Here is a 25,677-nt window from a genome sequence, read left to right on the forward strand (position 1 = left end):
GGGGGGGGGGGAGTGTGGCAGCAACAGCAACGGGCAATCCGCTCCGGAGGAGAGAAAAAGATGCCAATGCTCGAGTGAGGTTAGCCTTGGACATGGGTTATTGCCAGTCTGGTTGCCTTGTAGAAGTACCCATTGCCGTACATTCCGTGTAAGTGTGTAAGTGCGTGTAAGTGGGCGATTTCGCTTTGCCGTTCCTGTCAAGCCTCTACGAGAGCCAGCCTTATACACTGGGTCTCGTCAAGCATTCATCTGACTGCGGGCGCGGATGGCGTCCACCTTTGAAAAGCCAGGTCCTCCTGTGTCTCTCAGCCTATCAGATGCTCTGATTTCGGCTGGAGCAGAACGTTGAGGTGAGGTTCCGAACGGTTCCCGCTGGTTTCTGTATGTGCTTTGACATGGTTCACAAGCCCGCTGGCCGTTTGATTGGACAGCCAATTTTTCATGCCCAGCATATTTGCGAAACGTCCCAAAAAGTCAATGGTGGCGCAGCGGGGAGTTAGAGAACGATAGGATGCCCTTCGCTTCCACGCACTCGGCGCGGTACAGACAGTACAGCCTGCTTCGAAACGCACTGAAAGACGCTGTGCTCGCCCGCGGAAGATACGCGGTGCAGATTGGATGTTGTGCGAGCGAGCTGCTGCTGCTGACTTGGCCAGCACGACCACGCTTGGATCGGTGCCAAGAGCGAGTTGCAACAGGGATCAGGGGGGAGGGGTCCCGCTGTCGAGCCCTGAGAGTGGACTGAACGGGACGTGAAGGCCCCGGAGGTCCTCTGAAGGGTACAAGAGACGGATCTACATGTCACTTTGTAGCATTGACAAGATTTAAGCTTCTTGGGGAGAGATCGTGGCGGGAAAAAATCGTCAAGATCTCGTCCTCGGCAAGGACACATCTTCATACAGCAACCTGTATCAGTCTTGGACTCCAGTCCATGAAGCCACAGATACACCCCCTCGGGGCTATGCAATTAGACTCCATGATTGGCCTGCTTGCGCCTGATCTAGGCGTAACCTGGAAAGAGAGTTTGTGTAAGTGAATCTCACGATGCTGCGCTCCAGCAGCTCCGGTCTTCCCGCGCGCCTAAGCTCGTACCCTCGATTTTGACAAGATGCAAAAAAAAAAAAAAGAAGGCATCCTCGCTAAACAACCTGCTGTGTGGCTTGAGCAAGAGTTTCAACTAGCAGCTCATCGCGTCAAACGGAGCAATTGGGCTGGGAGGGAGCCTGCTTGTCCTACCGCCTTTGTATAGTATGTGCGGTGTGAGAGTACGGCATATTACGCACGTCAGTAGTGAGGAATCAAATTCACCTAAAAAGTGCGTAGAAACACAGAAGGAATCTGTCTGTAACACGTCACTAGGAGAAAAGAGCCGCCCAGGAAAAGGGCTCCGACTCTCTCTATGGCGCGCACTGACGAGCCGAATCGGGTCCTCGGTGAGGTGCTGGAGGAACCAGGGGGGGCAAGCAAGCAGTTGTTCGGCCTACAGTGAGTAGGATTGCGTATCTCATAGGCAGCAAGCATGTGTGTGGGCAGAGCAAATCTGGGTTACAGAGGGCTGGTCCAGGGGGGGGCGCTGCTCATTCCTTCTGCCCCATCCCCCGTTTCCCCTTGTTTTTCTGACTTGCACGTAACACATGCTCTATTTTCCGCCCAAGCAGTACAACCGTCGGTCAGTAAATCCTCCTGACCGAAGTGAGCAGCACCGCACAATCGAGCACGGCAGCACAGGACAGCACTGCCTGCCCGCGGCGTCTGTCGTGGGCTTCCCGGGGGGAGGCCTTTGTCGCCACTGTGAACAGAGCTGAGGTTAACCAGAAGTGGAGACAAACAATGACTAGAAGATAAGGTAGCTGGGGTAAGGCTTAATCGAACATCCAGTGTTGGCAATGCGGCTTGAGATTTTGGCAGTGGCGCCTGGCGGCGTCTCCCGCTACAGAGGCTAGAGAGCTAAAGAAGGCAATTTCACGCCTTTAGCAATGCGGGCAATGCCAGTTGCCCCTCTGCAGCACATGAATGGAACTGGAGAATTAACTGCTTCTCTGGGGGGCGGCGAAGGATGAGGTGGCGCCACACTCTTGAACCCGGCTGTTATGTCCGACTTATTGCTAACTGACAGACTATGCCCAACTCTGCCGCTCCTAATGGTGCTAGTAGTACAAACAAAGTCTAATGGACGAGTTCTCTCAGTGCCAGCGTGTAAGTCCAGAACCACGACGAAGAGCGAAGAAAAGCCACCTTGATACGGGTACAGACCGCAAGTCGCCCGGCTGCCAATTACACTCACTGCTCTGTCTATGCTACATGTAAGCACACGTTCATGGTACCTTGAGGTTTGCCTCGACTGTTGGCCAGTTCTCGCGGCCAGCCATCTGGCGGTGAACTCGCTCACCTCGCATCCGACACTTGGCTGGACGGACGGATGTGTGCATCGCCTCGTGCCTGGCCTCTGATGGGGTTTTGCGTGCGTAACAGGAGAACGCGGGACGGGGCGCTGTGTTGCTCGGGTACCTGGATTGAAAGACCAGCTGATTTACGAGGGGGATGCACCGGGACGAGCCTCATCATGCAACTTTGCAGCCTGCAGCTTCGCCAGCTTGAACCGACATGGGGATGCTATGCGAGGACGGGGTGACTGCTCACCTGCCATAGACGCAAGTACACGCTCATGTATTCTGTATGACTGAGTGAATTCACATGCACATACACTCTACCTACCTTTTCTGTAAACCTAAACGTAGTACATTAGGTCTAGGCGAGGTACCTCGGGAAGGTAGGTAGCAAGGTAGACGTGTCAAGCCTAGAGATTTTCTCACGGGTACGGAGTAGGTATAGTCCATGTAGGCGTTTCTCAAAATTGTTGGGGGAGGAGAGAGAAGAAGGCTACGGGAGGCTCGCTGAGGAGGAAGAGTGTGGCTGGATTCGCTGGCACAGCCTGAGAGGCCGCAGCAGACGCAAGAAGCGAAAGAGGCGAGAGAGAGAGGCATGAGCGTGCAGGGATTGAAAGGCTCGGCGCAGTCGCTAATCGCGGCCTCGCTTTCTGTGTGATTTTGCCAAGACGATGATGATGCTGGGGTTCAAGGAGAGGATCGATGCGGCGGCGGTTGTGGGCGATTTGCTGCAAGGGATGGGCTGTCCGGGTCAGCGGGTGTAACTGCAAGTGTTACTCTTGCCCGTGCTTCTTTTGTTACCTACACATTTACGAGTACCTACGTTTGGAAGGCCGAGCTCGCTGGTGCAATAAGGTAGTACCGGGCCAAGACTCCTTTGCCCTCCCTGATTGATGTGATTTCCACGCTGGATCGATGGATTCAACCTTGGGCCTTCGCCAAGCAGAATGTTCTTCCCTTCCCTTGCATTCTGTAGATTGTCTCATTCAACTCCGTAGACGGAACAAAGAGATCGGACTCGGACCCCTACTCCCTCTCCCTGCCTCGTCTCCCTGCTCTAGGACCCTGACACCAATTCAGCTCGCAGGCGGATCCCACTAAATTCGGGGGTACACGTACGTTACCCTGTCGCTAGTGAACATGAAGCGGCCAAACATGCCTCTGAACGAGCCCCCAAGCCAGCCAAAATCGAATGAATACACCCCCAGCCTACATGATCCTGCTGGTTCGCAACGCGGCAAATCAGCCCTGTGAGATGAGACAAGGGACCAGCCGCCACGCCGAATCGGGGCATTGTGTAGAGTGTGCTATGCCATATCGCGTACGTATCTGGAGATGCTCGCAGATGTGTTGAAACCCTGGTAAACAACGCACCTGTCGGCAAGAGAAAGAGGATAGACTTGCCAGTCATCGTATCATCTCAAAATAGGACCCCTCAATGTCAATCAACAACTATTGCGGTCTTGTCGAACAGCATTTGGCCCTGTATTGGCGTACACAAGGTCCAGGTTAGGATTCAAGATGATGACTTGCACAACCCCAGTCCCTCGAGCCCCCAGCTACAGTACGACATCAATCCTTCTGAAAATATTCCCTCAAGCTTCCATTCCACAAGAAGGAACAGAAGAGAGGAAAAAAACGTGGCTCGATGGCCCGGGATGCTAATTTAACCGCGCAATGTTCGATGCTTCCTATAATTGCCCAAGTGGCTCACCGGCGAAGGCCTTTTCTGCCTCGTCAGGATCATGGAAATCCTGTCAATTGCCGATCCCGCCCCGTTTCCATGCAGCTTCCTTGCGATGAACGACGAAAAAGCCAATGGCAGTATCACATTGTACAAGTACGAGAAAGCACAGAAACTGGATTCAGCGTGCGACGTCAACAGGTTACGTACACGTGTTTCTTGACAAGCGCGATAAGGCAAAGGCTGTGTGGACGGCTGAATCCTTCACTTTTGCCTCTGGTGATGACAGATCACAACCGTTTGGTGATGCATCATCATCACGAGCAAAAGCTGACGATACTGTCTGTGTAAGTGTATGTCTGCCGCGTCTGCTTCGTGCTCGAGTACCGTATCCACCATGATCCCTCCCGTCCGTCCACTAGCTGGGATGAGCCGTGTCTCATCCGCCAACAAGGTACGCGATCGCCAACCCGCGGGGCTGACAGCGGCCTTGGTCTGGAGAGACGGTGCCGTGGCACTCGAGGAAGCCCCCTAGAAGACATCTAGAAGCCCGTCAACACCAGCCCCCCCGGGCCTTGGATCCTATCGATGGCTCGAGCGCGATCGGAGGGCCCCCCAATCCTGTGATCACTGTTATCAGTCTAGAAAGGATTACAAACATTGAATGGCGCGAGGCATTGTTGTGCCGTCTGCTCCGCATCGGTGCAGGAGTGAGCGCCAGAGCTGAAGGTCACTGAAAGGACAAGCGGCTCATGGATGGTTTCATCATGATGAAGCTCAGTCACCAGCGCTGTTCATCTAGGATGGAAGTGAGCCAGCCCTCCCCTTCCACCGAGTTCAGCCCCCGGCGGGAACCTTCTCCGACCTCGCCATCGCGAGTTAGAGGCGAAGCAGGCGAGATGGATCCGTTTCTGGGGTTGTGGCCAGGCCTTTAGCCTCGGCGCTGTGTTTGTTTCTTGCCATGCACGTACAGGTGATTCATCTTGTCGGCCATGTGAAAGCCGATAGCGCCTCTCAGCCCAGAGAACGATGACTTGCGCGTTTCCGCGACCTCATTCCGGTTCATCTGAGCTCGACCAGGCTGTGAGTCAGGTTTGCCCTCGACTTGCATGATGCTACTGCTCTGCCTACTCTCTGACCCCCTAGTGATCCATCACGACGAATGCCTTGCATTGGCCGAGCAGGTTCTCAGAAGCAAACACGTGGAACTATGGCAAGATGCAGGGTGAGGCCGCTCTCAAGGCCCTTCGTCTGCATGTCTCCAAGTGATTACAGTAGCCGCATCGCTCCCGCAGGCTTCAACCCCAGCCATCAGGCACCCGATCTCGCCGTGTCTCGTCTGTATGATGGAGCCATCAACCGCTTCCGTCATCTGTGGATGCGCTGGGTGTTCGAATCCAGCTCGCCGATGCAGGGGTGCAGCCCTCACAAGGCTGGAAAAGGCTGGCTTGCCATGTTGGCAGTCAACTGACCACCGCGAGAGCGGTTTAGCCGGCCGTGAGCATACACACGTACAGCCCCCTCCTGGAGGGCAGTAATCTGGGGAAGTCCGGATGGCTGGTGGTGTCTGGTTTGCCGTTTCTGAGCGCATCTCGCCGATACCCCTAGCCTCGGCTATCAATCGATTCTCTATTGGCTGGCTGAACGATGTCAGATGCGTAGACACACAGCCTGGAGAGCGTCTCTGGTCTCTTATCAGCAGTCAGCCGCATCCCCGGCCATTGACGATAGCCTTGCCACGCCGCGGAGTTGACTGACTGCGATGGCGAAATGAAGCTACGAGCGGCTGTTGACGGCTTTATGGGAGCTGAAAGACCTGCTGGACTGTCAATTGAAGAGAAGCTAACTCAGCACATGACCCTAGAGGCGATTGGATGCAAGTGACAGGTTGAGTCGACAAATATCAATGATGAATTGCTTTGACAAAGCTGCATATTCTTTATCTCGCAAGGCAAACTCCGTCAATTCGTAATCTGGAGATTGTCAATGACACATGCGGCTCTGTGGCCTTGGCTGATGCATCACCAATGGATGTGTTTGTGTGAAGCCTTGGTGATGGCTCAAATGCAGGTGGCACGACAATGACGATGGCGATGGCGACGGCCGGCAAAAGCCCGGCAGAACAGCCGGCAATGACACAGTGACCTCAACCGGATGACGATTCGACAGGACGCCCAAACATCCAAACAACAGCTGCGTCTGCTCTGCTCTTGAGGCTCTGCTTCTGCCGGTTACGAGGCCGGGCTATGGCATGATGCGCCGTCTACAGCTGTCGCTTTTGGCAGCCCTGCCGCTGTGCAGGGCCAAATCCAGGGCCTTTAGCATCCACGAGGATCTCCAGGCGTTTCCCCAGGTAACGTGCCCTATGATGGTATCATTTGAAATCAAGCTCTAACTGAAGAGCAGTTCGAGGTCGTCTTCTCCGACCGCTTCATCTCCGAGAAAGACGCCCAATCGCTGCTCGAATACAACACTGAACATCCCACATACTCGTCCGACTTCTCCCAGCCTACAATCAGCGATGCGAGCGACAGCCAAGACCGTCACCAGCATGATGGCCGCCACTCCTCGCCTCTTACCTACGAAGTGATGAACATGCCGCCGCATCGCTACCTGTGCGCTATCCCCGTCATCGAGCCTCCCTCTCCCGAAAACCAAACTGCGACAGAGCTGGCCAAGGCCGAGGAGGCACGCGAGCTGGGCCGAGCGGCGGCGAGCGGCTGGAACCTGCTCAGCGAACTGGAAGACACATGCCTCTACTTCATGTCCGGCTGGTGGAGCTACAGGTTCTGCAACAACCGCGAGATCGTGCAGTTCCACGCCCTCCCTTCGACGCCCATGGGCAAGCCGCCCCAGCGCGATCCCCATGCGGCCGAGTACATCCTGGGCCAGGCAGCTCTCCCCGGAGATTCGGAAACGGACCCGAACTCGGACGGCTCCCGAGTGCCGGCCGAGCTCCACGTGAAAGGCGATCAACGATACCTAGTGCAGAAGCTGGAAGGGGGCACCATTTGCGATCTGACCTTGCGGCCGCGCACCATCGAGGTGCAGTACCATTGCGTGCCGGGGATGCAAAGCGACAGGATTGGATGGATCAAGGAGGTCACCATCTGCGCATACGTCATGGTCGTGAACACCCCGAGGCTGTGCAACGACGTTGCCTTTCTGCCGCCTGAGGAAAGCAAGGCAGATGCCATTACGTGCCAGCTCATCACCGACAACGAGCAACAGACCCCCCCGCTGCTCGATCAGCAAGCGTCTGGGCATGCCCATGCGGAGGAGGAGACGGAGCAAGCCGAGCACTTGCTCGCGCGCCATGACGCCCCGCTTACCGTTGGCGGCGTGCTGGTGGGAGGGCGCAGGTCTCTATCGGCGGGCGACAAGGACGGCCAGTCGCCCCTCATATTGGCGCCCCCTCGCAACTACATCAACAGCCAGCAGGCCGCGGAGCAGCTCATCGAGGTGCTCATCAGGGCGGCCAGCAAGCAGGACGGCGGCCAGATCGACCGTGTCAGCAAGGAGAAGCTGGAGCAGCTGAGTCTCACTCCCGACATGCTCGAGGAATGGGAGGAGGAGATGAAGGAGAAGGCAGGGGACAAAGGGTGGCAGCTGGAGATTGTGGGCGACGTGGATGACCCCAAAAGGCATCTCCGGGGATGGACGGACGAGGACGACGAGGGTGAGGGCGAATATGACGAAGGGGTGCAGCAGCCTCCTGCGGGCAAGGGAGCCAAGGAGAAGGGGAAGAGGAAGAATAGCGGCACCAATGAGGGTCGCGGGAAGGGCAAGCGGGAGGATGATGAGGGGAGTGAGGAGAAGATGTTCAAGGACGAGTTATAGCCTGCTTGACGGGGAAAAGGTGAACGACTTGTTTCTTATTGTTTGATGTTTGTTTATGGCGTTGAGGACATCACATTAGCAGGGTCATTGCGCTGCTGCTTGGCTGCGCAGCACTGCATCATGACGAGCACATACATAGCTGTCGGTATGAACAACAATTGGCATCTCTGTCTTGATTGCACTCATACTTGAGCCTCAAACACGTCACCTTGATATGTGATGGACTAAATCAATGGCTATCTAGGCAGGTAGAGATTCCATTCAGGCATTTTCAGCATCGCCTCTCTTTTCTCCTTCTGTTTCCCCGGGTCAGATCCGGCCATTGGCGGTCAGCATCCACTGTAGCACGTCTCACGTACCTTAAGGTATGCAAGGGAGAAGAATGTTGAGAGCCGTCGCACGAGTGAATGCCACTCATCCTCGTCTCTCTCGTCTGATGAGCCGCATCCACGTGTGACGCGTGTCAACTCTAGGGTGTGTCGTGCACACACCGCGAGTATTACCGCGCGTCCCACGATGTCCCCATCACCAAATCCCAAGAATCGCGAAGAAATCCCGGAAACGCGGATTCGTGGTGCGGCGCTACAGATTTTGCATATCTGTGGTACTTTCTCCGTAGAATTGCCTTTGAACATCTATTTTTGTCTGATACTCTTTCATATTTTTTTCTTGAATTCCTCATTTTTCTGTTTTCTGTAGCTGTGGCCGGGGTTCGCAGACATGTGGGTTCCTTGATGATGCGTTGTTTGGTTCGTGCATGGACATGGAGCCAGTGGACAGCTGTTGCCTCTTGTCCCATGCACCCGTGCGTCTTGTGGGTTTCTTGGTTTAAAAAAAAATGGACAGCTGTTCTGTTCTGTTGGGCATGAAGAAGAACCAGTAAGTGTGTGCGCAAGTTCATCGGCGAGGTCTCGCTACGATGGATTGGGTATGAATTGTGCGTTTACCGCTTTTACGGACAAGGATGCTTTACCGTTGGGCAAGGCGGTGTCGACAGAGGGCTGACGAGGATGGATGTGGCGTTGCTGATGGTGTATTGGACGAGGCGTGCATTAGTTGTGTCTTGTGTGTACAATGAAGCGGTGTCTCGATGTCGATTGAGATTGTATCTGTACGAGATTGTGGTCATGGGAGAAAGTCGAGTCGTCGAAACCTCGTTGACCGTCTTTCCTCGGTGTCATTGTTCGCCGCCCCTGTTCGTTTGAGTTGGGCGCAGCAGCAGGGCAGGGGATGGTGGAGGAGAGGGGAATGATCGGTGTGACTTGCTTGCTTGCCTTGCTTGCTTACGGTTCGTGCGCGGCGATGAAGGCGGCCTTGTCTCCATTTCTGCGCCATTGTCGCGTATAGCGCAGTGCGAGCAATGCCGAGCTTGCAAGGTTCGTGGCATCCGTACGAAATGACAGAAACGATGGACGAGCTGTCGTGGCAGAGCGAGTATTAGAGGCTCGGCGGCTGCTGCATTGGCCAGGCTAATGTCGAGCTCCGAATACAGTCTCTGTAGCTAGAATTGGCGAGTTGATGCCATTGTGGTTTATGGCATGGCGGCGTCAAGTCGTTAACCGTCTGTTTGAGTGTCTGCTGATTGAAGCGGTTTGCGGACATGCGATATGTCGGAGGAGGGTGAATCGACTTCACCTTGTATGCACGATCCCACGAGCCGCACCCGAACGTGGGTCGACAAGCAAGCGACATCACATCATCGCGACATGCCTAGGCGAGAGAGGAGAAAAAAAAAGAAAAGAGCGAACGAGACACAATCGGATTGACGCAGATGTGCAGTAAGACCCTGCTGATGAGCGACGAATCACTGCAGCCCTCGCGGTTTCGCGGCGCTACGATTCGGGCGTTGGACGTGGCGTCTCTGCGGTTGCGTTGTCTGATGGAGAAGATGGAGAAGATGGGCCGTGGATGGAGTTTCACTAGGCGGGAGCCGCAGGGCCGGAGCAGCTCCAACCCGCGGGCTCGGGAGATCCAGTGATTTTTGGGGTGGAGAGGGAGAACGGAAGCCAAGTTTGGACGGACTGGACTGGATTGGTTGCGAATTGGCAGCGGAGAGCTGAAGACTAGTATCGCGATGTGAGCCTTTCCTAACCATCGGATAGAAGAAGACAACTGGACGAGAACCGAATGGAGTATTAGCGAGTCGGAAACAGCGCGGTTGACGCCAAACGCGGCCCTGCAGGATGCATGCAGCAGCTCCCCACAGGTTTCCCTTTTCTGACGGGTGCCGAGCGGTGTTTGGAGGGCTTCGACCTGCGATGAAGCGACTGTATCTGCAGATGGACGCTGTGACGGGATGGAGCAGGCGGAAGATCGCCCTGGGGGTTTGACATGGAGCAGCAGCTGGTGGGCTGAGAGATGAGCTGCAGCTTCGGTCTCTTATGCGTCTGTGGTTCTCGTCAACGGCGATGGAAAGGGGCCGCGGTCGCGGGAGCTGAAAGGTAGCATGACGAGGTCCGTGGGAGTGATGCGTGTCGGATAAAGACGATGGAGGAGTGGCATAAAGAGGTGGCGGGCAAAGGTGGATATGGAGGTGCTAGTGAGGTACCGGGTGACATGTCCTTGATGCACTGAAGCTGCAGGTTCGGTCATCCAGCGCATGACCGCAGCAGGTGATGAGATACTCAGCTAATTTGTGCCTGGCATCTAATGACGTCTCTGCCAGTTTAACTTATTGATACCCTCTCATAGATCATTATCAAACAGTTCCAATCGAAGCCAATTCCATCTTCCGTTTCCATTTCCATCCAGCTTCTACCAGCCCACCTCGACTTGTTCCGTCCAGCGCTAACAGGCTCCGGCTCAGGCACTAGCGCGACCCCTGTCCGGCCCTGCAGGCGACTGGCAGGCCACTCACAGGCGCTATCCCGCCCAAGGAACCGCCCGTTTACGGAGTAGCCGCACTGCTCAGCGTGCTGGAGCGCCCTAAAGGTGCCCCAGAGCCCCAACGTGGCTGGCTGTCTGTACCTGAGCTTGTCCGTCCCTCCACCTCGTCTTCAACCTCAATCCAAATCTCCCATCAATCTACCTTATCCATCCCTTATTCTCTCTACCTCACCACCCAGCCAGCGAATCCGCATGGACGGCGCTGTCCCTTCCCGCCTCGTCTTCACTGCAGTGAATTGCATCGCATTGCCCTCGTCTCCTGACTAGCCCTGAATTACCTGTTTCCGTCCCTTCGTGCCTCTTGTCGTCTTTCGTCTCTCTCTCTCTTCCTGTGGTCGCGTCACTCCTCTCGTCATTCCTCAGCCAGAACCGCCTCTCCACCCTCATTTCTCGCCATCCAGCCGCATTCCGACCGCTCTGCACAGTCCTCTAATTGGTGCAGACACCAACTGCTTGTTTACCTCTGTGTCGCCGGCATTGCCTCTCGACTGATCATCGCATCGTTTTTTTTTCTTTTCTTTTCCCTGCGACAATTGTGGAAATCCATAATACAAACAGCCCTTAAGCGAGTTTCCAGGACGACGGCATTTCCACACCCCCCTTGCCTCGCCTTTTCAAGCTGCCACTGCCCACGGCCGCCCTGTTCGCATCTCTGCCTTGTTTCCTTCTCTCCTTCGGCACCAGGCGCCTGCTTCTGCTCACCTAATTATCCATCTGGCCTGGAGCTGGACCCTGTGCGTTCACCAGCAACATCCGCACGCCTGGCCGGCTCCCTGCACACGCATATCGCGACGTCGACCCCCTTGGACTGTGCTCGCAGCGACATGCTTCAGCACGACGCCGCCCCGCGTGCCTGATTCTCAACGCGACAGCTTTGCACCGCGTCTTGCAGTCGGGAGCCTCCTCTGCCGATTCACCGTAGAGTTTGGCTTCATCTAAGCACTAAGCACCGAGGCCCAGTAACCTTGACTTTGATGCGGGCATCAGCGCCATCCTCGAACTGCGCGTCTGATATATACCTCTATCCTCATCGGTTAGCATATATCTAGGTACCTTACGGACATCTCTTTCATCGCCTCGACCGCCTCCTTTACCATCGCCATCTTTTTACGCCGACCTGCGTCATGGATTCATCGTCGAGAGCCTATCAGAAGGCTCCGGCTTACCCTCGAACCGCATCCCGAACGTCCAACAGGTCGTCATCACACGCCCGAACGGCGTCTCAGGGTGTCAGGAGTCCTGCTCCTCACTTCGCACCTGCACCCCAATTCTCCGACCACCCGACACATCGATTCCACCATAGCCCCTGCAATAAGCCTCTGCTGTCACCTCGATCTACTCCCAGGAACACCCCTCCGCCCATTCGAGAGGGCAGCGTCGAACCAACCCGCGCCCAAGCCGTCTCGAGCTTCCTGCAGGAGAAGCTGCAGCGGGAACGCAGGGCCGAGAGCGACAAGCTGAGCCAGAGCTCCCTGTCGAGAGTCAATGAGGATCTCGGCGCGTCAGTCGATCTTGGTCGTGTCAGCTCTCCCAGGAGGAGGTCAGTGGCGGCTTCATCAGATGGATCGCGGCCCAAGTCGAGTGGCGGCGCCGGCCTCGAGCTCGCCAAGAAGCCTGGATTGGGCGTCAAAGACATGGAACATGTACGTCAACCACTATGGGATGAGATATCCTCAAGCATCACTTTACGATATTCATTGGTCACTAATTCATCGACAGGTCATCTCCAGCCTCCACAAGCAAAACTTCGACCTGAAGCTCGAACTATACCATCGCCGCGAAAAACAGTCATTGCTGGAAACAAGCATCGAGTCGTTGGAACGGGACAAGCGCCAAACCGAGGAGATGAACGAGACCCTGCTGGACGAGCTCGAAAAGCGCGACAAGGCCGTCGAGGAGGCCGTTGCCATGATCGTCATGCTCGAGGCAAAGGTGGATCAGCTGGTCCAAGAACGCAACATGGTTCTGCAGGTTGAGCAGGAGGGCTTCTTCTGTCCCCAAGACATGGACCAGAAATACTTACGCCCGTCCCTCCAAATCCCCGGCGATGATGCAAGCAGGAAAAGCGAGACGTTCAAATCCATCAACCGCGTGCCGAGCTTCTTGTCCGAAAAGAGCGAAAACACGGAAAACCTGCGCAGCGTCTATCTTGGAGTCAAGGGCAGTGCGCTCAGCCTCGCGCGCGTTACCGAGGGAGCCCCCGATGCGGATACTAATGGCCCGTCCAACGGCCCGGGCAGTCCGACGTTGAGCGTCCTTAGCGAGAGTTCCTTTGCGAGCGTCTACGGCAAAAAGAGCCAGGACAGCATCTTCCCCCCGCCCGTCGACCAGCCCCTCAGCCTGGATAGTGCCGACGCCGACTTGCAAACCTTGTCCACGGGCCGCCGAGATGCCTCCAGGAAAATCTCCCCGTCTGGATATCCGCCCCGCGCGGCCAGCGCCAACCACTTTGTCGGCGGAAGCCGCTCCTCGTTGGGCGCCCGCCATTCCGTCTCAGGCGCGGTGGACCATGTCTCCCCCCTGCAGCAGATTGAGAAGCTGGGTAGATCCCAGAGCGTGCTGCAGGAGGGTTTCCGTCCCGTGGCCAGCCAGGGCAGAGATCGACGGCGCTCACAGCCCCCTCCCACCCTGCGCAAGGTCATGACGGATGGTCCCGGTAGCGTGCGGCTTCACGATCCAAACTTCCCGCCTACCCCAGACACGATATCGACTTCGACGCTGCACCGGATGCGCAATTCCAACGACTCCCTGGCCAAACAGGATAGTCGGAACGATAGAGCTTCGGTGGCATACAGCGACTCTGATAGCCAGCCCCTCCAAGTCTCCTTCCGGAACAAGCCCGGCCACCTTCGCGGAGACGCAGACAAGCCGTCGAGGGGCCCCGTGTCCATGCAGCGCCATCAACGAGCCTCTAGCGAGACGGTCTCTCAGAAGAAGGAGAACCGATGGGACAGCACCGACTCCGACGACCACTCGGATGCCCGCTCGCATATCTCCAGTCTTGATATATGGATGCGAGAGAGCACCAACACCAATGGAGGCGCCGCGTCGTCGGATCTCTTCAGCCTCCCCTCGACTAAAAAGTCGCAAGGGATTGACAACGATGCCGACTACATCCAGGAGCTGTTTTCGCTGCGGCAATCCCTCGTCACCAACACGGCCCCGCCTCCACCGGATAGGCGCTCGAGCCTTCATGCTCGAACATCATCCACTACCTCATCCGTGCGAAACTCGCCCAGGACGCTCACTCTTACGAGCACGCCCGAACACCCCGAGTACTCCAGCGAATACTCGGGCCACTCCAGACGGCAAAGTGACAGTGTCCAGATGAGAGGCGAGGTCCACACGCCCGCCCAGTCTCCGTCTATTCCTCAGCACCCGCACAGCGAGAAGAGGGGCCAGTATCCCCCAATCACCGGACCGCGGACTGCGTTGAACAGACTGTTCCGTCGCTCCATGGTTCCCTCGTCGCCTTCCAGCGCCCCGCCGAGCGCTACCGAGACCTCCTTTGCCGATGCCACCAAGGCCAACCAGGGTGTCAGCCTGCAGCCTTGGCTGAACAGCGACGTCGCGGGCGACCTCGGTGACCGGGCGGGAGCTACGCCGCCACCTATCATGCTCAAGCCCCGACAGATGAGACGGAACACTATTGGCGTCGACGCCGCGCCCACCTTCATACCCTCGTCGACGAGTGCTCCGGTGCGCCTCTCGGACCTGGTTGTCAGCGGGCGAGATTCGCCAAGCGCGAGGAAGCAGGCGGTCGAGCCGGCTCCGCCTGCGCCATCGGTCATTGGCACCAGGAGGAAGTGGTTGCCCGGCTTCTCAAGGGCCGGTAGCAGCCTGAGGAACAGGGCCAGCTAGAGGCTGCGCTCTGTGACATGAACTTGCAGCACGCCTGCCATTGCAAAACTTTTCTTTGTCAGCGTATCAGCATATGATATGCATTATCATGGACAGAAGCATCTTTGTCTCTGTCTAGGCACCTCGACGGCTTTTCCTTTTCTGTTCCGTCAGAGACTAGGGCATACAGCCGTTCTCTCGCCTTCTCTCCTTTGCTTCTTTTCCTTTTTTCTCTTCTTTAGCCACAGCATGGCGCGGGGGTCTGAAGTTGCGTGTACATATGTGTATTCTGTTACTGGCACTTTACGAAGAACAAGGAGCCCCACAGGCACCAGTCATGATTTTACTTTAATGGATGAATGAGACAGAATCTAGACATCTTTAGTTGCCTGCCGTGTATCTCGTGAGACATGTTTTTGGCTGTGATTTTTGGGAGAGACAAGTTTAGCAATCAATCTTTAATTCGGCTGCATCTAGTATGACGAGTAATTAACACTCTGCGAGCAGATCGGAGCTCTTTTCCCGTATCGCAGACTCTGGAGCTTAAGTGGAACTGAAGCACACCCATTGACAAATAGAATCGGGAAAAGAGTACCTACCCAGGTAGTTGGTCCAGGTAACTGCCATCCTACCTTAGGTGGCTGCAGGCATTGAGGGTGGGATTATGGTCAAACCACTTTGTACGGGCATCTTGGGTAATGCACTGCCGGGTCATGATGCTCGTTGGCGTCCGGACATGTGAGAATACGATGGCCATGCCACAACGCTTTGACTCCGTGCTTGTGGTTGCCATTTCTTCGGAGCACAGGGTTTTCTACGATTGACCCTCCATCTCTTTTTACCATTGATATTTCTCCTGACAATACCTTAAGATGGGTAAGATATAGTTAGGTGGCCTTGTGTATGTATGAGTGTGAACTTTATGCCTTAGCCTTGCATCAAGACCTAGAGGATTAGCTGGATCTATGATTTACTTTGTGACACATCATAACGAGCGATCGAATCCTACCGGTGGCGCGATCTAGTGAATAAGCTTATATCCTGTCCATCATATATATCTCATCATTTGTCGGTGTCTAAACAAGTGTCGCTGTGCTCAGTCCCTTTAAATAAAAGCCGATAGCGGCGACTCTGCATGCATTGTGACTGAACAAGATTGATCGTGGGTGTTTGGGCGATTGCTGCTGCGAGATGCGCGGATTTGCGCATTGCGCTATTGTTGTTTGGCCTTGAGATGGGCAGACATATTGCATTACGAGTCTGATAAGGTACCTATGGAACATGATACGTGAATACCTTTCATTGTCAGTGGTATTACTGCTTCCCCAGAGGACTCATCCCGCATACGCGTATACGCAACATCTAGATCAATGTAATATTAAATATTACGAAAATTCTTACTCATGAAACAAAGAAGAAGAAAAGAGTAGGTTCAAACGGTGTTTCCCCTCTTTGAATTCGCCCCGGCGCCAGAGAGATTCCAAGACATTCATGCAGATACCCTCATTACCACATCTTCTGCCAATCCTTGCACAGTCCAAAGACGGAGCGGCAAAACTTTCCATATTCCACTATGAAGTTGGTGTGGTGCCATGAGCCCATGGCTGTATGGGCAAGTCTGGCATCGGGATGGTCCCAGCCCCCTTTCCCGTTTCTGTTGAATTTTTTTGTTGTTGGGCTGATGCAAAGCCGTATCAGTGAACGTTCGCCAGCAAAGAGAAACCGTAAGAGACAAAGCGTACCTGAACCCGGTGATTGGGAGAATCAAGACATCGCCAACGACCTTGTTCTTTCCTCCGTCCTTGAGACCCGTGAGAGCATTCCATCTCAGTCCATCATGCTCTTCTAGAAACCAACTTGTCGCTTGCGTAACAGCCACTGGCCCAGTCCTTGTAACTGGATCGTAATGTAACTCGGAGAGACCAACACCCGGAGTATGCGCAGCCCTATGCCTGGCCTCCGCCGCCTTCTCGGGTATACGATCGAGGAAATATTGGAGTATGGGATGTTCGGGAGCAGACGCCAGCGCCCAGTTCGTGAGCTGAACGGGATACGTGTAGGATGAACGCCAGTGAGTGTTTGCATCTGGGTCCGTATCGCATTCGATGCCCCAGATGGCGTTCACCGGCTGGGGCTGCGTAGGGTCTTTGGGGACGTGCGCGACTCCGTATGTTTTCCCAGCGAGTTCATCAGTCCATTCTGAGAGATCGGTCGAACGAATCCATTGGGAGGGGTGTTGGAGCGGCTTCGTGTCTATGTCACCATACTGATCCACAAGTTAGCATTGCTGAATGGGAAACAGGATGTCAGTGGACGAAGGGACTTACAATGCCCCCGAACCATTTGCAAGCAACAATACGGAAAATGTCAACCTTTTCCACTGGCGAGAAGACTTCGATAAAGTCCGTTGTCAAATCGCTCTCATATTCCTCCATCAGGTCCATAACTCCTTCATTATCCCAGAGAAAATAGGCCATGGGATTGGATCCAGGCGGGGGCGTGATGGAGTATCTCAACCACTGCTCCACATAGGAGAGAATCAACTCCTTTGTGCCGTTTAGTTGCGTGGTGTCCCATTTCTGATGAACCAGGAGCGGGATGTTGGAGAAGGGGATTCTTCGTTCAGGATGTGATGAGGCCGCTTTTGAGGCTAGCTGGGCCGCTTCAATGATGGTCTTTGGTGGCGCCTGTTTTGCGTCAAGCCATTCTGGAGGGATATACCACGCTGGGAGCAGGTATGTCAGTTTTATGAATTTTCAATGGATGGCGTTGAGAGTAAGATATCGTTACCTCCTCCTTTGCCCCTATCAAAGGTGTGAATGTAGTTGTAAGTCAGGGGAAACCGCTCGCATAATTGAGCCTCATCCACGATCCGTTTCTGACCAGGCTTGTAAGCCAACAAAGTACATACAGACACGAGCAGTATGGACGCAGACAAGAACAAAGTCCGTGGTGTGACCCTCAGTCTCCGACGCTGAATGCGTACGGGGAAGGTCTTGGAGACGAATGCCATGGGTGTGATGGCTTGTCCCCCCGAGGTTGCGGCTGAGAAGAACAAGCAGGACAGGAGATGCATACAACGGGCATTTTGTATGTATGATAGCAAGGAGAATTGATTATATACCTTCGTATACGAGGTATTAGGGGCTGATGGATTTCCACTTTCGACAAGTGGCTAGGAATTATTTTGTATAGCCCCCTGTTCTTTGGACGCAAATACGCGTGGACCGTCACCGTACGGTTGGCGTACCCGTTGAAGCAGTTACCGGTTCTGGCGATGCAATGCGCCAACAGCCCTATCAGTCTTTCTGAAGTGGTTTACGAGTTTTCAGCGCGGTTACGAGCAGACAGTAGATCATGTTCAAGCATTATAATATGCCGTGCTTGACGCCATCGGCCTTTATTCGAGTGAGGGAGCATCTACAAGTTCCCTGACAGCAGAGAAGGGGAGGTTTCATTGCATCAGGGGAAAACGAGGACTTCTTTACTTTGGATTGTCTGATGGTAAGGTTCTGCATCAGAGTAGTCTTTTGGATACATATTAGCTGTTACATATTAGCTGTTACTCGCCTGTGTGGACTTGTTTATTTTCCTATTTTACCTTTTTTCAGCTTCCCGGCTGACAGCTTCGAGCCACGCGTCTTATGGATCCAAGGTCTCGTCTGAATTTTCCCAATGGTGGAGCTGCTGTCAGATTGCACACCAATCACTCTTACATGCTCTTTTCCCACCCTTGTTCTTTTCTCCTGCCCTTGGGAACTCCAATTGTCTTGCATGTTGCTAATGCCGGGAGCCTAGCCTGGATAATCCACAGCTGACACAGACTAACCCTGCTGTCTTCCACATCAACTACTCCAAGCTGTGTTTTCGAGTTTGTTGTCAAGTTAGGCTCTTATTGTCTCTCGGGCAACATTTTCGAGGAAGATTTATCGTTAGAGATTCTTTCTCCATTACCTATCTTTAATTCGGCCTCGCATGGAATCCGTTATTCGCAATTGGCGGTTATATATTGAGTTGGCGTCTGAGCGTAGTTTAGTTAAGTTGTTGTGTCAGATGGCACACCCTATGTGTTCTCTTCTTTCAGGATATGCCATTTGCTAGCAACGTAATTGCATGGGGAGGGAGTTGGCCAGGGCATCTGTGTAGTAATGTCTTGGGCAAATGGCAATGGGGCTAATGTGAGACTCTCTTATGCACGATCGTAAAAGGCTTGTGAGACCATGCGGGATTCAAGAATATAAGACGTGTTGCCTCCCCGTAAAAGGCTCTTCTATCTGTCCGGAGTTTGCAAGGCACTCTAATGGTAGATAACCACCCTACATGTGGTGGTCTCTTTAATAGTGGAAGACGTTGAGGCAGGCACCTTGTTGCAGTCCCCGTTGGCGTCTCCGGGATCTCTGCTATCGGAGAAGGCTATGTAGCTTCGCCGGCACTTGCACCGAATACACGACGCAGTGCGCCGAAAGCGGCATTCACAGTGATATCTCTCTAGACATGCAATTGGCGTTTGTTATCACGGGCGGCCTGACCAAAGGCAGCGTGGTCTTGCTGAACGGGGATAGCGGCGATGGCTTCGCAGTCGATGTTGAGGTGGGCGTTTCGTCAGGCGCTAGTTCCTCAAGTCTTTGAGGGAATGCGTCCTCATGAAACCATTTTGGCGCGGGTTCCCTAGGCCTCAGTATTGAATTACCAAAAATCGGTCCGCAGATCTCCGCCAACTCGGCGTTGGAGGTGTCGGTTAAGCTGTCCCGCTCAATGCCAAGACAGCGTCTCTTAGTGTGGTGTCTAGAAGAAGAGAGAACTCTGGAAGGCCTAGATGTCGGTTTCAAGCCCGAACTCAAGACCCTTAGGAGCTCTTCAGGATTATAAGTCGTTGAGCTCATCGTGCTGCCCAGCTAGCGGGAGATGGGTGGACAACTCTCTGAGGGCCACCCTAGACCTGGGCTTGCCGATTGCGCTCGACTTTGGCCAGGTGGTGTTGATGGAAAAAGCGAAAAGACGGTATCGCGAGTCAAAATAGTAATAATAATAACAATAATAATCCATGTATTCTTGCAGCAATTACGGTCTTTCCCCTTGAGGATTGCACATGCAAAATGGCATAAAGCTGCGCGCTGTGGCAAATGGTCCGGATACACGTCTTCACCTTTAAGATGGAGAATACCACAACCACTTGAATACAGCACGATGCGAAAGGAGGGCAATTTGATCGTTGACGAATATTTGCGAATCCGGACGGATTTGGCCACATATTTTGGTGTATGGATGGTAATGGTGGTGTTTTGGGCGTGGAGAGGGACTTGCTGCATTCAACTTGCAGGTGGAGGATGTGTCGTCTGGACTACGTAAGGTAGCCTCCATGTTGTTCCCAACCGCCTTGTTGGATATTCTAGGTGAATAGTGAGAGATGGTTGGAGCACCAGGTGGAGTCGAGCGGAAGCTGTAGACAGCGCTTTTCTCTCTTCTTCTTCTTTTCTTCTTCTTCTTCTTTTTCTCTTCTTCTTTTTTTTCTTTTCTTTTCTTGTCTTGGTTCTATCGCATGCAGAGTGAAGTAAAGGTACGCACTATGGTGGAGCATGTTGCTTCCTGTGTGGGAATATCAGAATCGCGGTCGTTTCAAATCCATGGCATGCTCTAGCTTGATCTGATATACTCAAAAGAGAGTCTGGTTGTTTTGTTGGGCTTTTCAGCCATTGGCTGCTGGAATGCCCAAATAGCACACTCGTTGAGGCTGGGCGCAATCACTGCTTGATGGGCACGCAACTTGTACACAAGTGGAAGAAGCAAACGGATGGATGGGTTCAGTGTCTGCAAGGGTGTTCGTATTCGTTCAAATCAGCGCCATCAGTAGTAGATGCGCTGCCTGATGTTAATTATCATCACTGTTTCCCCGTTTCTTCTCCCTTCCACTCCTTCTTCCTTCAATTCCCACTCATCTTGCCCTCTGAAGTCATTGAGACTGCTCGGGTCGATTCACTGGGTGTGCTTCTGCTGTGGATGGCTTGCAGTTGGCAACTGGCGCCCAGCACTAGGTACCTTAGGTAACCGGCATCACGTGAGGCACAGCTGGGGCGGCACAACAGGAGCCAACCGAACTTCACTCTGTTGTCTTCGTCACAATTTTCCCTCGACGTTCGCCCAGGCCAGAGATTGGAGGTTTATAGGAGAAATTATCCCCCCCACTTCCCAACAGTAGAGAAGCGGAGTCGCTGAGCGAGGACCTTGCCCTAGCAGGGCTTGGTTCGAGAGCCCCCCTGGCCTAATGGCTAAGGCGTAAGACTTCTATGGAAGGGCATCTTAAGATTGCGGGTTCGAGTCCCGCGGGGGGCTATTTTTTTTGCCCACGATGCCTGTGGGGGACCTACATACCTACCTACCTACCTACCTACGTAAGATACCTAGTTTTGTACCTTAGGGTAAGGTAAGTACACATAGGTAGGTACCTTGGTAAGAGAAGGAGACTGCAGGGATCACAGAGGAAAACGATCAAACCACAAAAAAACGATCGATTGAAGAAGCTAGTGTGTGTCTGTAAAAGAAGAAGACCCCCATTCCCCAGGGAGACGAGAGGTGTCATCACCGCCAGGTGATGTCACGGAGGTCAATTCACCGCACAACACCAGCCAAAGTCACCATGCAGCCAGCTCTCCGAGGCGAGGACATTAGTATCTAGAGACTGCCCGACCTTTCATCTACACCTCCCTCCATCTCTCCCCTTAGCTAGGGTACCTACCTTAGGTAGGCAAGTAAGGCAGGGCAGTTCAGTACCTCTTCGGACCCCCTACAACACTGCCCAAAGAACTGAACTTATCACAACACCGCCCTGTTCAGTCAGCATGCCTCTCTATGAGGACCGGTGCTGTACGGGGTGCGGCCGCGTCGGCGCAACAAAAGCCACATGCACCGCCTAGTGCTTGACATGTGTCTTTTGCAAACGGCAGGGCCACCTCGTCGCCGACTGTCCCAAGGTCAAGCCTTGTGCCCAGTGCGGCCAAAATGGCCACAGGCTTGCACATTGTCCGCAACTGCCAAGCATGAAGCCATCGCCAGCCAGTCCAGCAGATGCTGTCTCTACAGCACATGTGGCAATCTCTCCAAAGCACGATGATGAAAAATGGCTTGCGCTTCCTAGAGAAGTAAGAGAGGTCAGTTCCCCTCCCCTCTGCTGCGAGCCCGGTGCATCGGCCGCTGACTTCGGATTCCAAGGATGTTGCTGTCCAAGAGCCTCTCATATTACCCGATCTCAAGGCCACCTCCTTTTCGCTTCTCCAGGACATACGGTGCAACCGCCTAGTTGGGGCAGAGTCCCTTCCCTACAACGCGGCAATAAAAGCTCATGGCGGTCCCGAAGCGCCTGCAAGTCGCCTTGCATTCCACGTAGGATACACTACGCTGGACGGCCAGGAAAGAAGATATTTCCATACGAACAAGAATGCTTCGCCGCTGTTCCGCGCAAACACTTTCGTGGACATTCTTACCAGTGGAAGTTCGGACGAAGATATTGCCAAGACTCCAAGGAGATATCTCCACGTGAAAGCCGGGTCGCTCTTGAGCGATGAGCTGAGCGAATTCGTCGGTGGTGGTTACACGAGTGAGCTCCCCCGGCCTTGATATTACCCGGACTCAGGGATATCAAAGAGATTTTATTCATGCGCCATACACTACAATGCCTTTCGGGCACCTTAGTCCCACCCTCTCTTGTCTGTGATGTACGGGCGATTACCTTCTGGAAATGAGGTGGGTGAGAATAGCCCTGGCCACGGATATGCTTGGCTGCACGGATCGCAGATGGAAGTCTATTGCTGGGCATGTTGGTCTCCTTCTGCAGCTTTCTGGCCCATGAGCTACGCTTCACTTTGATCGACAAGGTGCAAAACAGGTCTCGACATAGAGAGACAGGCAGGGGACTATCTAGCATGAGGACAGTGTGGTTGGAGACACTTGTCGTACATGCTGACCTGTTGACCGTCCATTTACCATTCCTCGAGAACCTGGAGGAATTGCAACGTAGTTTTCAGTCGAAAACCAAGGGGAAAAAAAAAGGGGGCGGAAAGTGTCTTGACTTTGGCCATGGTAACTGGGGGACCTGATTGATCAATCTTTTCCTTTTCCTTTTAATGACAAGAAAAATTAAATAAAACATGATGCGCGTTATTCTTCATCTCCCAGTCAAGCCAGCTCATCAAACTACCTCCTAGATGTGGCAATGTCGTAAAGTAAACTATTGGATCTAGGCGATCCAGCTACGATGCCTTGGACATGGACGTATCTCGTCCTTCGCATTCCACATGAGGCCGTATAACAGCTTCATCTCAGCCTTGTGTCGCCTCCCGCCGGACAGCGCAATAAAGTTGAATTCTTCCCCTGTGCTCCGATTTGACGAGGCTTCGTCAGACAAGGACTGACCAACATGCCCAGAAGACGGAGCGGACCCTCACGGAGACTAAAAGTGCTAGGCAGTTGTGCTTATAAGGCTCCGATCAGATACAGCCAACCAGGGCGCGCTGTTGGGACGTTAAGAGGCTGATTGTGGATTTGCCGGAGGACGGCTCTGACAGGGGTTTCGGGACGTGGACCGGGGCAATTACGATGCCGAGCATCTGACTTACACGGGGCGTGGCTTGTCAATTGACGGACCGTGCATCTTGGGTTGACAAGCACCCCTAGAAGGCTTGAATACTACATGTGCCGAGCTGGCACGATGGAGACCCAGTTGGCATATCGCAATAAAAGCCATCTATATCATCTATTTCAGTGCAGTCTGGGTCCTGACGGGTTGGCCAGTTGCACCAGCTTACACTATTAACAACACTCAACAAGAGCAGCCCCCGTCTCCTCGAAGCACCAAGCACATCACCACAACCCACCACCAAGATCATAACCACAAATAAAGGACAATTTGCCAAAACACAGCATCACGGCATCATCACCCGTCAACTGCCATAAGCAGCACAATGGCCGCCAGGCGGACCGTCCTCATCTCTGGCTGCTCCGACGGCAGCCTGGGCTCGCATCTGGCCCTCGCCTTCCACAGGAACGGATGGCGAGTCTTTGCCTCAGCCCGCAACCTGTCCAAGATGGCGCAAGCCCGGGCGTCGGGCCTCGAGCTGGTGCAGCTCGACACCACCGACGACGAGTCCATTGCCGCCTGCGTGGCCCGCGTGTCGGAGCTCACCGGCGGCTCGCTCGACGCCCTCGTCAACAACGCCGGCGCCGGCTACTCGATGCCCGTCATGGACCTCGACCTGGCGCAGACGCGGCAGCTGTTTGAGCTCAACGTCTTCTCGCTCGTCGCCGTCACGCGGGCCTTCTTCCCGCTGCTCGTCAGGTCGCAGTCGCCCGGCGGCGGCCTCGTGGTCAACAACACGTCGTGCATGGCGCTGCCGCACGCCTCCATGCCCTTCTCGGGCGCCTACAACGCGTCCAAGGCGGCGGCGGCCAGCTTCAGCGAGGTGCTGAGGCTCGAGCTCGCGCCCTTTGGCGTCAGGGTGACCAATCTGGTGACGGGCTCCGTGCGGTCGACCTTCCACGCCAACGCGCCGCGCGTCTCGCTGCCGCCCGCGTCCATCTACAACGTGGCCAAGGAGGCGGTCGAGAGGTGGATGTCGGGCGCGGAGGCCACGGCCACGGGCGCAGACCCCGCGCAATGGGCCGAGGGCGTCATCAAGGACCTCAGCAGGGACAGGCCGCCGCTGTGGGTTTGGCGAGGCAGGCATGCCATGGCGGCGCGGATTGGCTCCTTCTTGCCGGTGGGCGCCCTGGATGGCGTCTACAAGAGCAGGACGGGCTTGGACGAGGTATCACGGAGACTCAAAGAGCAGGGCGGGCTGGAGAGCATCTTCAAGAGGCCGTGACACAGCGTTTGTGGCGGCGTTGAGAGGGAGATCTCCACGGTAGGAAGAAGAGGAGTTGGTGATGATGCAATGGTTCTGGAGCCGGGATATACGATATAATGTTTTGATGCAGCATCGAGGGAAAGGCGCCGCATGTGATGGCTAGTTTCTCCCATTTCCTTCTTCCTTTCGTGTATTTCCTTTTCCCTTCACCATTTGATACTTCTTGTGTAATCTCACATTAGTAGTTATATGTGTGAGATGCTACTATGCCGAGAAGTCACATGAGCTATACGAAGTTAACCAGCAAAGCATATCAACCCACCCCCTTTCTCGCGCGCTGATCTTGGTCTCCTCCTTCGGCCACCATACACCTCCGAATCATGCAGTGAGGTTCCACGTGTGAAACGGCTCTTCTTCTCCGACTCTTCAATGCCCTCAGACGGGAAGTTACAGACGTCAATTGACGTATGGGCATCCTTCGTGCCGTAGACTCGTTAGCCGTCTGTAGTCACCACCCAATCTGATTGGAAGACTGACCTGACCAAAGGCTCCAGCACATTTGCCTTGGAGCCGAAAAAAGATTCATCTGACGGCAGAAAGCGCTCAGATCCTCCGTCGTCACTCAGAATCCCACCTTGGCAGGCCACCCAAGCTATGCGAGCAAGGAGAACAATAGGCACCCTCACATGGCGCCGATGCACCGGGTGCAAGATATGCCCGATCCAACCCGATCTTGACTCCATGCTTTCTCAAGCTGGGCATTGCTGATCAACTTCAGTAGCTCGCCAAGGGCTTCGGAGCACCGTGGATCTAGACCCCGGTTTGGCGGTGTCGTGCAACGCCGGAAGGGCCACTGCTTCTCCGTGGCTTGTCCTCTCCCCCAATGTGCATCCCTACCTGGGGGCCCGACCCGTGTTCGTGGTGAATGTACACGACGTTGCCTTGCGGATACGGGGGAATATAGCATGGTATTCTTGATTTTGGGACGCGCATGTGGAGGCGAGCAGGTGAGCACTAAGGATGGCCGCTTTGTGGGAAAAGGGAGGAGGAGGCCGGTGAGACAAGTCGCGTATCCTGTGGGAGTTGAGAGCTTTAGCTTGAGGAGAAAGCTTGGCTGGCGTCGCCACTACTTGCCTGTGCTGGAAGCCGGAAGATGCGTGAGGGGAAGGGGTTTGTAGATCTGCTATACGACGGCGGTGTCCTA

General features: G+C 54.4%; 6 protein-coding genes across 6 annotated transcripts; 4 read left to right on the forward strand and 2 right to left on the reverse strand.

Moving 5' to 3' along the window:
• Positions 1-6,325: 6,325 nt before the first annotated feature.
• CCMA1212_006422 (Protein OS-9-like) lies at positions 6,326-7,911 on the forward strand (the record flags this gene model as incomplete). The annotated part of the gene is made up of 2 exons (XM_073703645.1): positions 6,326-6,424; positions 6,478-7,911. The coding sequence occupies 2 exons, from the start codon at positions 6,326-6,328 to the stop codon at positions 7,909-7,911; spliced, it is 1,533 nt and encodes a 510-aa protein (XP_073558013.1).
• Positions 7,912-9,621: 1,710 nt separating this feature from the next.
• Positions 9,622-10,113, reverse strand: CCMA1212_006423 (uncharacterized protein; the record flags this gene model as incomplete). The annotated part of the gene is made up of 1 exon (XM_073703646.1): positions 9,622-10,113. A coding segment is annotated over one exon (492 nt), but the record flags the coding sequence as incomplete, so codon positions are not given.
• A 1,808-nt stretch (positions 10,114-11,921) lies between these two features.
• Positions 11,922-14,658, forward strand: CCMA1212_006424 (uncharacterized protein; the record flags this gene model as incomplete). Its single annotated transcript, XM_073703647.1, has 2 exons — positions 11,922-12,440; positions 12,517-14,658. The coding sequence occupies 2 exons, from the start codon at positions 11,922-11,924 to the stop codon at positions 14,656-14,658; spliced, it is 2,661 nt and encodes an 886-aa protein (XP_073558000.1).
• A 1,485-nt stretch (positions 14,659-16,143) lies between these two features.
• CCMA1212_006425 (Initiation-specific alpha-1,6-mannosyltransferase) lies at positions 16,144-17,650 on the reverse strand (the record flags this gene model as incomplete). Its single annotated transcript, XM_073703648.1, has 4 exons — positions 16,144-16,291; positions 16,380-16,903; positions 16,965-17,362; positions 17,428-17,650. The coding sequence occupies 4 exons, from the start codon at positions 17,648-17,650 to the stop codon at positions 16,144-16,146; spliced, it is 1,293 nt and encodes a 430-aa protein (XP_073558001.1).
• A 4,021-nt stretch (positions 17,651-21,671) lies between these two features.
• Positions 21,672-22,248, forward strand: CCMA1212_006427 (uncharacterized protein; the record flags this gene model as incomplete). Its single annotated transcript, XM_073703649.1, has 2 exons — positions 21,672-21,782; positions 21,844-22,248. 2 exons carry the CDS (start codon positions 21,672-21,674, stop codon positions 22,246-22,248), a joined length of 516 nt encoding a protein of 171 aa, XP_073557734.1.
• Positions 22,249-23,591: 1,343 nt separating this feature from the next.
• CCMA1212_006428 (NADPH-dependent 1-acyldihydroxyacetone phosphate reductase) lies at positions 23,592-24,491 on the forward strand (the record flags this gene model as incomplete). Its single annotated transcript, XM_073703650.1, has 1 exon — positions 23,592-24,491. The coding sequence occupies one exon, from the start codon at positions 23,592-23,594 to the stop codon at positions 24,489-24,491; it is 900 nt and encodes a 299-aa protein (XP_073558088.1).
• Positions 24,492-25,677: the final 1,186 nt, after the last annotated feature.

Source organism: Trichoderma ghanense (assembly GCF_004382785.1).
Source record: "Trichoderma ghanense strain CCMA-1212 chromosome Unknown scaffold_7, whole genome shotgun sequence".
Lineage (NCBI taxonomy): Eukaryota > Fungi > Ascomycota > Sordariomycetes > Hypocreales > Hypocreaceae > Trichoderma > Trichoderma ghanense.